The sequence below is a fragment of the Gekko japonicus genome, unplaced genomic scaffold (assembly GCF_001447785.1).
Source record: "Gekko japonicus isolate JY-2015 unplaced genomic scaffold, Gekko_japonicus_V1.1 scaffold5411, whole genome shotgun sequence".
Lineage (NCBI taxonomy): Eukaryota > Metazoa > Chordata > Lepidosauria > Squamata > Gekkonidae > Gekko > Gekko japonicus.
The window spans coordinates 29,994-43,035 of record NW_015165998.1 but is presented as its reverse complement, the minus strand read 5'-3'; the positions used below and the strand labels follow the sequence as shown (position 1 = coordinate 43,035).

General features: G+C 52.3%; 1 protein-coding gene across 1 annotated transcript in view; it reads right to left on the bottom strand.

Moving 5' to 3' along the window:
* Nucleotides 1–264: 264 nt before the first annotated feature.
* Nucleotides 265–13,042, bottom strand: part of LOC107110698 (cytochrome P450 2J2-like) — a 19,865-nt gene continuing 7,087 nt past the window's right edge. Inside the window, exons 4-6 of the mRNA XM_015411496.1 lie at nucleotides 10,997–11,181; nucleotides 4,920–5,061; nucleotides 265–725 (exon numbers count right to left, since the gene is read on the bottom strand). Of these exons, the coding sequence (XP_015266982.1) occupies nucleotides 517–725; nucleotides 4,920–5,061; nucleotides 10,997–11,181 (536 nt within the window). The 3' untranslated portion in view covers nucleotides 265–516. The remainder of the gene's footprint in view (nucleotides 726–4,919; nucleotides 5,062–10,996; nucleotides 11,182–13,042) is intronic.

Sequence of the window (13,042 nt, the reverse complement as noted above, 5' to 3'; positions counted from 1 at the left end):
ACTGCTTGCTACCTCTATCACTCTGACATATATCTCAATAGAGCTTTAGTTTGTGAGCCGTTTCATGCCCATCCCTACTGCCCACGAGATCGTGGAATCTGGAGACTTGCCTCCACACCCCAGAATGAAGACATGAGACTCCAGAAATCCAGCATTTAACTAGCTTTATTTAAGACGGGTAGCCATGTTAGTCTGTCTGTAGCACTAGAAAAGAGCAGGAGTCCAGTAGCGCCTTAAAGACTAACCAAATAGGTGGCAGGGGATGAGCTTTTGTGAGTCACGGCTCACTTCTTCAGATTTCAGATTCCAGTTCTTGGCAATGATGAATGGAGAGGGGTAGAAATAAGCACATTATACAACGTCCATAATTTGCGCATGACATACTGGAGGGAAATAACAGAGGCCGGGCCATCCTAGCATGTCGGAAAGGAAACAAAGGGAATCCTCACACAGTTACTGTGAGGAGCAAGCAATGCATTAATTAAAGGGGATCCAGAAATACCGAAGGTGGCAAGTTCACCATGGGCCTTCCTTCCCTGTTGCTGAACGCGGAATAGCACAGATGGTATACGGTTGAGGCCGGACGATGAAGGACTTTGACTGACGCTTCATGTTCATTTCTTTCACACCTTCCGGCGCTCGGAACGTAAACTCCTGCAACAGGCTGCTCAAAACGATGAAGAGCTCAATTCTCGCTATCTGTTCCCCCACACATACACGGTGCCCTGAAGAAAGGGGGAGGGAAAGGAAGGAAGAGAACAAGAGAACAGCATCTTTTATCGGCCGTGTGTTGATCCAGCATATTGGGGTAAGATGACTTTGGGCATGCGCACGGTACTGGGGCACGTCAAAGTCTTTTTGCTTGGCATGTAGGGCAAGTTCTCCACCTGCAGGGTTGTAGCGAACCCCTGAGGTGCTAGCAGTAACACTGCAGCTGGCAGCATGGGAGAAGGGGGATGGATACGGATGATGCCTATCCTCACCTCCTGCTTCCACGAACCCTCCATCTGAGTCCCAGGAGAGCCCTTGGGGCAAGCAGCACTGCCAGAGCTCAGGCTGTTTGCAGTGCAGGCTGCCAAGTACAACCTTTCGTCCGCCAGGACGCTGGAACCTTCACAGGCAGATGGTGCTTTCCCCCTAGTCCTTGGGTCAAAAAAGGTTTAGCATTTGGCATTTCTCCATTGGAGTAGCAAAGCAGCTTGGGGAAGAAAGGAGGAGGAGGAAGAGAAGAAGAGTAGTAGTAGTAGTAGTAGTTTGGACTTATACCCCGCCCTTCATTTGGAGTCTCAGCAGCTTACAAACTCCTTTCCCTTCCCCTCCCCACCACAGACACCCTGTGAGGTAGGCGGGGCAGAGAGAGCTCTTTCCAGAACTGTCCTTGAGAGAACAGCTCTGAGAGAACTATGGCTTGCCCAAGGTCGTCCAGCAGCTGCAAGTGGAGGAGTGGGGAATCAAACCCGGTTCTCCCAGATTAGAGTCCGCACACTTAAACACTACACCAAACTGGCAGAGGAGGAGGGAGGACGTGTCCATATGATTGGCCTGTTTGAGGAAGCCTTCTTTTAGGCTGGGAAGAGAATGTAAGAGACTGCGGGGATGAGGGAGTTACACGGGGTTTCCAGCTACGTGAACAGGTAGAATTTTTGCTCACAAGACTCCACAGCTTAGAGGGAGCATTGCTTATGGGGACATTTTGACTGTTCTGGGGAACATTACTCACCACAGCCTTCTGAGACAGCATGACGTAATGCTTTTTACAAGCGTAACCAGAGTCCAATAGAGAGTGTTTCTACCTGCATTGCTGAACTGCGACAGCTGGCACAGCATTGCAATTATCCAAATTTATAGGAGACGGTGCATGATCGTTTGGTTTGTGGATTGCATGTGGAAGCTTTAAGAGGCGTCTGTTTGCAAAGACACAGCTTACATTTCAAAATGCCTAAGAAGAGGCATTGGTTGTCGAGGCGGCAGCAGTAAGCGCAAGGGAACTGTGGCTGGCTCAAAGTGCACCTTGTTCTCAAATTCATTTGACCTGAAATCCTGATTTGCAAGTGGTGGATATTCACAGGGTGCAGCACAAAAGCCCCATCAGTTGTGGGAAATCAGAGGTCCCTCCTAATGCCACCTGTGAGCTGCAACAGTTGCGGAGGACATCGTGAAAGGCAGTCCTGCCAATTTATGGGCTGTACAATCAATGTCATTTTTGTAAGCGACTTGGTCATATCGAGCGAGTGTGTAGGGCTAAAGAAAGACAAGCCACCTTTAGGAAAACCGTAGGAAGGAAGCCACAGAGTTATGATACTGCACATTCTGTACAAGTGTCATGGGATGAACCAGAGAATATTGTTAATCATGTTCAGCCATGTGTACAGAAAAAAATTCACAGCAACTGTTACTATCCAGGGTGTTCCACGTGTTATGGAGGTGGACTCTGAGTCAGGTTTCTCTATTATGTCATCAGAGACTTATCGCCAAATTTTTCCACATAAGGGCCCAGAGGTTGCTCCTTTCCATACTCGGCTTACTGATTATCAGGGAAATAAGGTGAAGGCACAAGGCATCCGTGAAGCTAAAGTGCACTACAGTACATTTAGTGGGACCATATGACTCCTGGTTGCTTATGGTCATCGTACGAGTCTCCTTGGGTTGGACTGGTTTGAGCCTTTGGGAATGACAATCACAGGCATCCATCAGGTTAACGGTGCATCTTTTAATGATATTATTGCAGAGTTTAAGACTGTATTTGGCCTTGGTTAGTATAAGGGCCCACCTATTTCCTTGGTTCTGGATCCTACTGTGGTGCCTATTCAGATTAAACCTCACTGTGTTCCACTTGCCCTTTGGGAAAAGATTATTCCTGAACGTGATCATCTGTTGGAGCAAGGTATATTAGAGCCAGTGACACATCCTATCTGGGAGACGCCAATTATAACATCAGTGAAGGCTAATGGGGACATCCACATTTGTGGTGACTGTAAGTGCACCATAAACAAAGCTTTGCAGCAGCATCCATATCCAATTCCAGTGGTGGTGAGTCATCTTCTGGCTTCCCTGTCAGGGGGAAGAGTTTTTGCTAAATTGGATTTGGCACCGGCCTATCGACAGTTGTTGTTCGATGATACGATGGCTGATGCCCAAACCATCACCACCCATCATGGGGCCTTCAGAGTAAAGCACCTTCAGTTTGGGGTTTGTGTGGCCCCTGGTATTTTCCAGAATCTTATAGAGGACACCCTTAAGGGAATTCCAGGCGTGGTACCATAATTTACTGATCTCCTGCTAGTGGGGGTATCCATCAAGGAACTTGCAACATGGGTATGTGAGGTGTTCCATCATTTTGCAGATGCTGGTCTACATGTTAAACATGAGAAGTACGTATTCAGTGTGTCTCAGATTGAATTCCTCGGCTATCTTATTGATGCAGATGGTATTCATCCTACTCCAGCTAAGGTTAAAGCAATCCACGAGGCCCCAGTGCCATAGACTAAGTAGGAACTTCAAGAATTTGGGGGGCTTTTGAATTTCTATCATACATTCTTGCAGCATAAGGCAACAGTAGCAGAACTCTTGCATCCCATTTTGGATAAGCCGGCTAGGGGGCAATGAACAACTCAGCAAGATCGGGGTTTTTTGTGATGTAAAAAAGTTGTTATCCTCTGATAGTGTTTTGGTCCATTATGAGGAACAAAAGCCACTAATTCTTACATGCAATGCTTCCCCATATGGCCACACCGGCAGTTCTCTCCGGGGGCCTGGCGGGGTTTGGTGTTGGCGGCACTGATGCCTGTCCCACTGCTCCTGGCTCCCTCCCGACTCGTCCTGCCTCCCGGGTGAGTGCCGGGGAAATTGGAGCACGTCCCTCGTGCCCCGCAGGGTTGGAGGGAACACTGACGAGGAGTGTGTGTGTGTTGGGTGTGGTGTGGTGCACACATTTAAGCAGGGCTCTGGTCGTGCTAGTCTGGTCTTAGAAATCACTAATAAATTTACTTGGTATGACTAGCCCAAGGGTTTTTGGTGTCCTAGGCAAACCACAATCTTGGCACCCATTTGGTTCAGCATTCCATTTTCTACAGTGGCTAACCAGATGCTTTTGAGAAACCAACAAAGATCACACAAAGGGTGCAGCTGCCACCGCTGTGACCCCCAAGCAAGTGGCATTCCGACAAACACGGCCTTTCATATGGAAGTTACATGCCACCCTCTCATTCTCCAATGTTCCCTCTAATTCCTCCGAAGATTCTCACGCACTCCAGAGAGCACCAGGACCCGTTTCCCTTAATCAACATGTATGTGCAGTGAATAAAACAAACACCAACTCATGCATGACATGGAAGGTACTGTTTCCAGGCTTTGATCTTGGTTTCCAAGATACAAAAGAGAGCCACGGAAATGGCAGGGGTGGTCTTTAGGGAGAGCTGGCCCATGACCCACTTTGAGAGGCTGCACAATCCACTTTTGGGTCTCAGCCCACAGATTGGGAGGCACTGCCCTAGAGCATCCTGCCCTAGAGCAGGGGCAGCCATTAGGGAGGGCTGGCCTATGACCCACCTTCAGAGGCTCCGTGACCCACATTTGGGTCCCGACCCACAGGTTGGGATGGGAAACACAGAAGGAGGAGGAGGAGGAGCACAACTGACACCCTGGGAGGTAGGTGGGGCTGAGAGAGTTCTCTCGAGAACTGCCCTTGGGAGAACAGCTCTGAAAGAACTTATGACTGATCCAAGGTCACACCAGCAGCTGCACGTGGAGGAGTAGGGAATCAAACCCGCTCCTCCCAGATTAGAGTCCGCGCGCCTAACCACTACATCAAACTGGCTCTTGGTAATCACTCTAGGCAACGATTGACAATTTACCCATCCCACCTTCTAAAGAACTGTTCAAAATGTTTCAAAAGACGTTATTGCACACAATGCCTTCACCTGCTGAGAAGGGCACAAAGGCTTCCTTGCTGACAAAATTCCCATCCTCATCCAGGAAGTGATTCGGGTTGAACTGATGAGGGGTCTTCCACTGCTCAGGGTCGAACAGGGAAGAATATAAAATGGCTGCGATCGTAGTGCCCTACGAGGGAGAAAAAAATGAATGCAAAAAGGCTTTCAGCTAGTTCAGGGATAGAAGCAGGGGTCGTTTCGTAGAAAAAGAGCTAGGGGAACTCATTAGCATAACTCATTAGCGTGCAAGGAAGCCCCGCGAAGGCCCTCCCTGGCCCCAGGCAGGCAGGGATGGGGAGAGGCAGAGAGGAAGCAACTTACCCTCCCTCTTCTCCTGCCTCCTCCTGGCTGAATGAGGGCCAGAAGTGGGGCGGCCGGAAGCAGGGGGCGGGGCTTCGTGATGTGTCCCGCCCCCCGTACCTCACCCGGGGGAACTGCAGTCCCCCGCGATCCCCCCCTGAAATGACCTCTGGATAGCAGCATGGGCTGGTATGTATGATCTGTTCATGCTGACAGAACATCGGGAAAGCGCTGGAGCTTTCCTGCTAACCTCAGAGGTCTTGAGCGATTCCTGAGCAGATAATCTTGCCATCAACACTGGAGTTCCCAATAACAACGCCTGGGTTCTCGTAACATGATAAAGTCTTAAGAAGGATCTTCCTAGATAGGTTCATTGAACTCTAGGTGAGGCCCGGACATCTCCCGGAATTACAGCAACAAAGATCAGTTCACTCGGAAATAATGGCTGCTTTGGAAGGTGGACTCTGAGGCATTATGCCCCACCAGGGTCTTTCGCCTCCTCAAACCCCACCTTCCCCAGGTTCCACCTGTAAACAATATTAACCCTTAGATGACTTAGTCTGGTCAACTCGGGCCCCGGTCACACGGAAGATTTTGGCCCGGGAGAGGGGACGGATCGGGGGCACAGCAAACGGGCGCGATCTCACTGCAACATCTGGGAAGTGGCGCGCACCCGTCCCTGATCTGTCCCTAAACCCGGAAAAGCTGCTGCAAAAAAGAACCTCCTACAGAGGAGGACTTACCTGAAGCACCGCAGCAAGCGTGGCCGTAGGATCGCCGCCGCGCCCGTCGTCCAAAGCAATCCAGGCTCCCTGCCGAACTGTGCACACGCACACATGTACAGTTCGGCAGCCTCGCTCTCCCTTCAGTAGCTTCCCCCCTGGCATCTGATCATGCCGGGGAGGAACTGCGTGGTGGCTCAGGGGATCCCGCCGCCGCGTGTTTCTTTTGGTGCGGCTTTAAAAAGCCGCACTTTGGCCATACTCCCCCCCCCCGTGTGACCGGGGTCAGAGTATTGGCAGGGGTCTAACAAGACCTGCTCCATATTTCTAAGTCCCCACCCCCAAAAAACAATTCCAAACTAACTTTTTCTATTGGGTTTCACTTGAAGCGGGGAACCATCATTCAAGATGATTACGTGGCTGGAGCACCTTCCCTATGAGGGAAGGCTAAAGGGTCTGGGACTTTTCAGTTGAAATAGAAGATTATAATATTCCCTTTAAGGCTCAGTGTTGGGGGGGACACTTGTGGAGGGGGATCCCAGCTTCCTCAATAGTGGTTCCCGGCGCCCACTACCCACCTGGTGGCAACAGAAATTCTGCATGGGAGCTTGTGGTGTCTTTGGCCTCTTTTTTGGATGGTGGACTGTGGCTTTATACCACAGTTTGGTGTCGTGGTGAAGTGTGCGGACTCTAATCTGGGAGAACCGGGTTTGATTCCCCACTCCTCCACTTGCACCTGCTGGTGTGACCTTGGGTCAGTCACAAGCTCTGGCACAGCTGTCCTTGAAAAAGAGCAGTTTGTGTCACAGCTCTCTCAGCCCCACCCACCTCCCAGGGTGTCTGTTGTGGGGAGGGGAAGGGAAAGGAGTTTGTAAGCCGCTCTGAGACTCCAAAGTGAAGGGCGGGGTATAAATCCAATCTCCTCCTCCTCCTCCTCCTCTTCTTCTTCTTCCTCTTCTTCCTCCTCTTCCTCTTCCTCCTCTTCCTCCTCCTCTTCCTCCTCTTCTTCTTCTTCTCCTCCTCCTCCTCCTCCTCCTCCTCCTCCATCACAGCTGCTGGGCCCAGGGTGGCTCCCGGTGTGCTCCGCCATGGCAGCTTAGCCTGGACTGGCATCCAGAGTGCTCTGCCATGGCAGAGTGGCCCAGGACATCTCCTGGTATCTGCTGCCACCGTGGCCGGGCAAGGAGCCACTCCTGGCATCCGCCAATACCACGGCCAAAAAAAGAGAGGAAACTCTGCATATAGCAATCTAGCAATTGCTGACTTGTTTGAAAAAGCCTCTGATGCATGAGACAAAGTGGCTATGGAACAAAGGGGACAGAGTGGCTACGGAAGGGAAAGTGTGCACGAACTTCCCAGGTGGATGTTTTGTTGCCAGCCGCAGTGACAAGGAAAGAGAGGATCCTGGCCTCGGTTGCTAAACATTGTCCTAAGCCATTGCTTGCTTAGCATGATGCTAGTGAGTGAGGGTTGGAACACTGTACATTTTAGCCAATCTTTTAGGGCAGGGGTCCCCAATTTTCCTGAGCCTGCGGGCACATTGGGAATCCCGACACAGCGTGGTAGGCACAGCAACAACGTGGCTGCCACAGAGCGGCAGCCACAAAAGGATTGGCACAGCTCAACTTCCTTCACGCGGTGCAGATCCCTGTGCTGAGGCTGCAGCTGCGGCCAAGGAAACATTTTGGAAAAAAATCTGTTCAGCCAATCAAACCTCCAATAGTCAATCAGAAGCCATGCTGGGTGTGGCGAAACGGGGACCTACCCTCAGTCCTGGGTGACCGAGGTGCCGTCCTGTGGCTTGCAAGGCCCCGTTTTGTCCTTCCCACCCTGCCTGGTGGGGCTATATCTCTTCGTTCCGGCTGCCACCACTCACTGAATTAAGTCACCGCCTTCCTTGAGGGACAGTGAGACCCCTCTGGCTAACTTTCCCACCTTGGGAAGTGGTTATCTCAATGTTTGGGCGCCCCCTGGAGGGTTGGCAACCCACCGGTTTTAGGCCCGTTTGAGTCCCCCGGCCTCCCTTTGCCCCTGGTAACGTGTAGAGCGGGGGAGTCTATGTGGTTAAGGCACACCAGGCTTTTTAAACTCAACAAAGGAAGATTTATTGTACTACATACATTTTTGGGCATAGAAAATAAACTCAGGCACTTCAACACAACCTGGGCACACAAAACAAACAGGATCAAAATGCAGGTCTTCTGTCCCTACCACACACCCTCTCTACTTTGGTAGTGGATTTGCGTTTTCCTCTCCGGTTGTGGAGAGAAACTCCAGCCCTTCTCCTCCACGGGACTGGCCACCAGCACTGCCACCCTCCTGGCTCTCCACCACGGTCAATAGTGGCCTGGATTGCCCCCGGAGTCTCTGGTGACAGAAGTCCCACCTGCGCTCTTCCTTGAGAAGACCAGGCTGAGACTGACCTTTTTCCTCAGGAGCCAAACAGTCACTCTCTCCCTGGCCCCACCCCTTGGCTCTGTCCCTCTTTTCCCGCTCTTTCCCCCCAAGGGATGCTGGGAAGTGTAGGCAGGGAGGTATGGCAGCTCCATTGTTCCCTATGGAGTACCCCCCCACACACACATAAGGAACTACCAGGCTGGTATCCGTTTTAAGGCCTGGCAGCCATTTCGTCACACTGGGCAAAAAACCTACCTGGCCCCACCCACTTCCTGAAAACACCTGGCGAGTAGGGTTGCCAGATCCCCTGGTCCCAAGGGAGCTTTCCCAATTTGGGGGGGCTCCTTCCCACCCCCAGCCAACCGGCTGGCGGGGGGGAAGCCCCACCTCCAAGAACAACCACCCAGCAACCCCCTACTACAAGATTTAAAGGACCCTCCAGCTGGCCCTTTAAATCTTGAAGAGGGAGGAAGAGGGGTGGCCGCACGCGTGCGCGCCTGCACACCCCCCCCACCTCTTCTCAACAGCATTCAAAGAGATGCTGTTGGGAAGAGGTGGGACCGCACGCCCAAAAGTTGTCAGCGGCTCAGGGCAGGCATGAGCGGCACCTGCTCTTTTAAAGCAGGGGGCGCCCATGCCTGCCTTTACAAGCAGTGAGATCACAACATGCAGGCCAAGCACCAGGGGGCTCCTGCTTCACAAGAGCGAGAGCCGCTCACACTTGCTTTGCAAGTGGTGATCTTGTGGCTCTCAGGGCAGGTGCGAGCAGTGCTCACTCTTCTGACGTGGGGGGCCGCGCGCACTCGCCCTGCAAGCGGTGATCAGGCAGCAAAGGCTTACAGGGCAGGCATGGGTGGTCCCGCTTTCCCCAACCATTTAAAGGGAAGTTTTCCTTTAAATGGTTGGAGGATGGCGGGGTAGGGCTGCCAAATCCCCCCGGGGGGCGAATTTCCCCCCGCTTTGGAGGCCCGATTTCCACCCCCACAGAATCGGACCCCGGGGGAAACCCCACCCCCGCGTGCACGCTTTGCGCGCGCACACACACACCGGGAGCAAACTCAAAGTCCCCCGCCGGCAGGTAAGTCAGGACTTGGCAACCCTATGGCAGGGGGGAGGTATGCACACATGGTGCAACGTCCCTGATGTGATGACAGCGCTCTGTGTGATGTCATCGCATTGGGGCAGCCTCTCCCCCTCCCGGCACGCTCCCAAATCCCCCCGCTGGGGGAAAATACAGCCTGGCAACCCCAGGGCTATTCTTGGGCAGGAACGCACAGGCACGGAGTTCCGGCTGGCTTCAGAGTTGGCCACGCCCACTACAGCCAAAACCTCTGCGTGCGTGGCTACAGAGGGAAGGCCTGGAGAGCGAAACCCCCCCCCCCGTGGCTCTGAGGTGGGCGGGCCCTGGAAGGTGCCTGGGCAAGCCAAGGGAAGGCAGTTTAAACTGCCTCCCCTCCCCTCCCCTCCAAGAAGAAGAAGAGATTGGATTTATACCCCGCTCTTCACTACCCAAAGGTGTCTCAGAGCGGCTTAAAGACTCCTTTCCCTTCCCCTCCCCACAACAGACACCCTGTGAGGTAGGTGGGGCTGAGAGAGCTCTGACAGAAACTGCTCTCTTTCAAGGACAGCTCTGACAGAACTATGGCTTGCCCAAGGTCATCCAGCAGGTGCAAGTGGAGGAGTGGGGAATCAAACCCGGTTCTCCAAGATTAGAGTCCACGCACTTAACCACGACACCAAACTGGTGTGCCCAAAGGAGTCTCAGAGCGGCTTACAAACTCCTTTCCCTTCCCCTCCCCACAACAGACACCCTGTGAGGTAGGTGGGGCTGAGAGAGCTCTGAGAAGAAGAAGAAGAAGAGATGGGATTTAAACCCTGTCCTTCACTACCCAAAGGTGTCTCAGAGCGGCTTACAAACCCTTTCCCTTCCCCTCCCCGCAACAGACACCCTGTGAGGCAGGTGGGGCTGAGAGAGCTCTGACCGAAACTGCTCTTTTCCAAGAACAGCTCTTATCAGAACTTCGGCTTGCCCAAGGTCATCCAGCCAGGTGCAAGTGGAGGAGTGGGGGATCAAACCCGGTTCTCCCAGATTAGAGTCCACGCACTTAGCCATGACACCAAACTGGCTCTCACACCAAGGGCCGGCTTGCCCGGGCTCCCCTCAGCCGTGGGGTGCCCAGGAAAGCCAAGGGAAGGCATGGGGGTGTGGCCTAATAGGCTAATGAGCCACACTGTCAGGGGTGTGGCCTAATATGCTAATATGTTTCTGCTGTTGGGTGTGGCCTATTATGCTAATGAGTTCCTGCTGGGCTTTCTCTACAAAAAAAGCCCTGGGCGACCCTATTGGCGAGTGCTATGAAAACTGTCAGCGGACGCCACAGAAACCTTTTGGGGACCCCCCCTCTTAGAGTGCTTAGTATATTTCTTTTATCATTTGGGTTTTGGATTTTTTTTGCAAGCCCCTTAAGATTCCTCTCAGGAAGAAAGGCAGGCTAGAAGGTCGTTTGAATAAACGAATGAGCGACGTCGGCTCCGACTCTGAGCCAGTGTACATACGTGCAGTCAAAACAGGAAAGAAGTGGAACGAGCCTCCACGACGTGGTCTTCCCCCATGCAGATAAGAAACCAAGAAGAGAAGTTGTGTACCTTCTTGATCGGAAAGCCTTGTATGACGGTGTCCTTCGTGCACCGTCGGAACGTGGTGCTAAAGATGCTGCTGTAGCGCAGGACCTCATGAACGACCGCATGGGTGTAAGGCAGCCTTTTCCGATCGTCATAGCAGATTACAGGGGAAGGTCCCAGAACGTCATCCAGTTCCTTCTGGACGGTCGCTGTGCAGAAGTGTTGAGACACAGAATTCAGGGGAAGAACTCACAGTTTCACAAAATCACAGAAACATAGAATCATAGTGTTGGAAGGGACCTCCAGTGTTATGTATGGGGACTGAAACATTTCAGGACTGTTCTGTCTGAGACTGGCTAAGCTTGGAGCCCAAGAACCAGGGGTCATTTCCTGCAGGAGCACACAGGAGCGGAGCTCCAGCAGTAAAGAGCCCAGGGGGCGGGCACATGCAACAAGCCCCACTCCCTGCTCCCAGCAGCCCTCAGTCAGAGCAAGAAGCAGTCAGGTAAACTGCAGAGCCCCCCCCCGCCCCCCCGGTCCAAAACAGTCCAGTGGCACCTTTAAGACCAAGTTTTATTCAGGTACAAGCTCTCCCTCCTCTGCGAGGACAGATCTGCACATTCCCCACCCCCCCAATAGCTAGCAATCGAAAACTGTCCAGTGGAGCTTAAGCTGTGGGTTTTGCCTTCTGATGCACTTCCGGTGATGTCAGGGGGTGTGGCATACGCAAATAAGTTATGCTAATGAGTTATGCTAATGAGCTCCTGCACCTCTTTTTCTAGGAAATGACCCCTGCCAAGAACAATAGCTCACCAGGACTCTGGAAGTAACCAATCAAGAAGTAATGCTATGTAAATAGCCTATCGTTGGGAGTGGGGTGTGTTTGGGTGTGGCAATTGCATGCTATTTAAACAGGGCTGCAGCCCTGAAGTTTAGTCTTGTTCTTGCTGAAATCACTAATAAAGTAGCGCTGATCACTAGACTCGGAGTCCGCTCATCCGTGGAAGCCACTATTTAATATGCAGGGTTGTCTAGTCAAATCCCTGCACAAATACCTCCCCCCCACACACACCCAGTGACCCCTGTTCCATGCCCGGATCCTCCAGGATCCCTGGCCAAACTGGCCTGGAGGAAAATGGCTTCCTGACCCCAAAGTGGCAATCAGCATTTCCCTGGGCGGGTAAGAAAGGGCCACGAGAACTGAGCACTGAGGCAACCCTTCCTGCCCTCCCTCTCATGATCTGCCTAAGCCAGTTTGGTGTCGTGGTTAAGTGCGCGGACTCTAATCCGGGAGAACCAGGTTGGACTTCCCCACTCCTCCACATGCAGCTGCTGGATGATTTTGGGTCAGTCACAAGTTCCCTCAGAGCTGTTCTTGAAAAAAAAGAGCAGTTTCTGTCAAGAGCTCTCTCAGCCCCACCTCCCTCACAGGGTGTCTGTTGTGGGGAGGGGAGGGGAAGGGAAAGGAGTTTCTAAGCCACTCAGAGATTCCTTTGGGTAGTGAAGGGCGGGGTATAAATCCAATCTCCTCCTCCTCCTCTTCTTCTTCTTCGAATCCGCATTGCTGTCAGATGGCTATGACCCTGGAGGTCCCTTCCATGAATCTATGACAGTCCTGTCCTAAATGCATTTCTATCTGTCCCTTCTGAGGAAATCATGCTGTACCAAGACCCGAACCCTCATTCATCCCCAACAGGGTATCGTGTGTTCATCATTGACTACCATTGTGGTGGTAAGATATAAGGAGGAGGAGAGTGGATTTATACCCCACCCTTCACTACCCAAAGGTTTCTCAGAGTGGCTTTCAAACTCCTTTCCCTTCCCCTCCCCACAACAGACACCCTGTGAGGTTGGTGGGGCTGAGAGAGCTCTGAGAGAAGAAGAAGAAGAAGAGATGGGATTTATACCCCGCCCTTCACTACCCAAAGGTGTCTCAGAGTGGCTCACAAACTCCTTCCCCTCTCTCTCCCCACAACAGGCACCCTGTGAGGGAGGTGGGGCTGAGAGAGCTCTGAGAGGAGAAGAAGAAGAAGAAGAAGAAGAAGAAGAAGAAGAAGAAGAAGAGGAAGA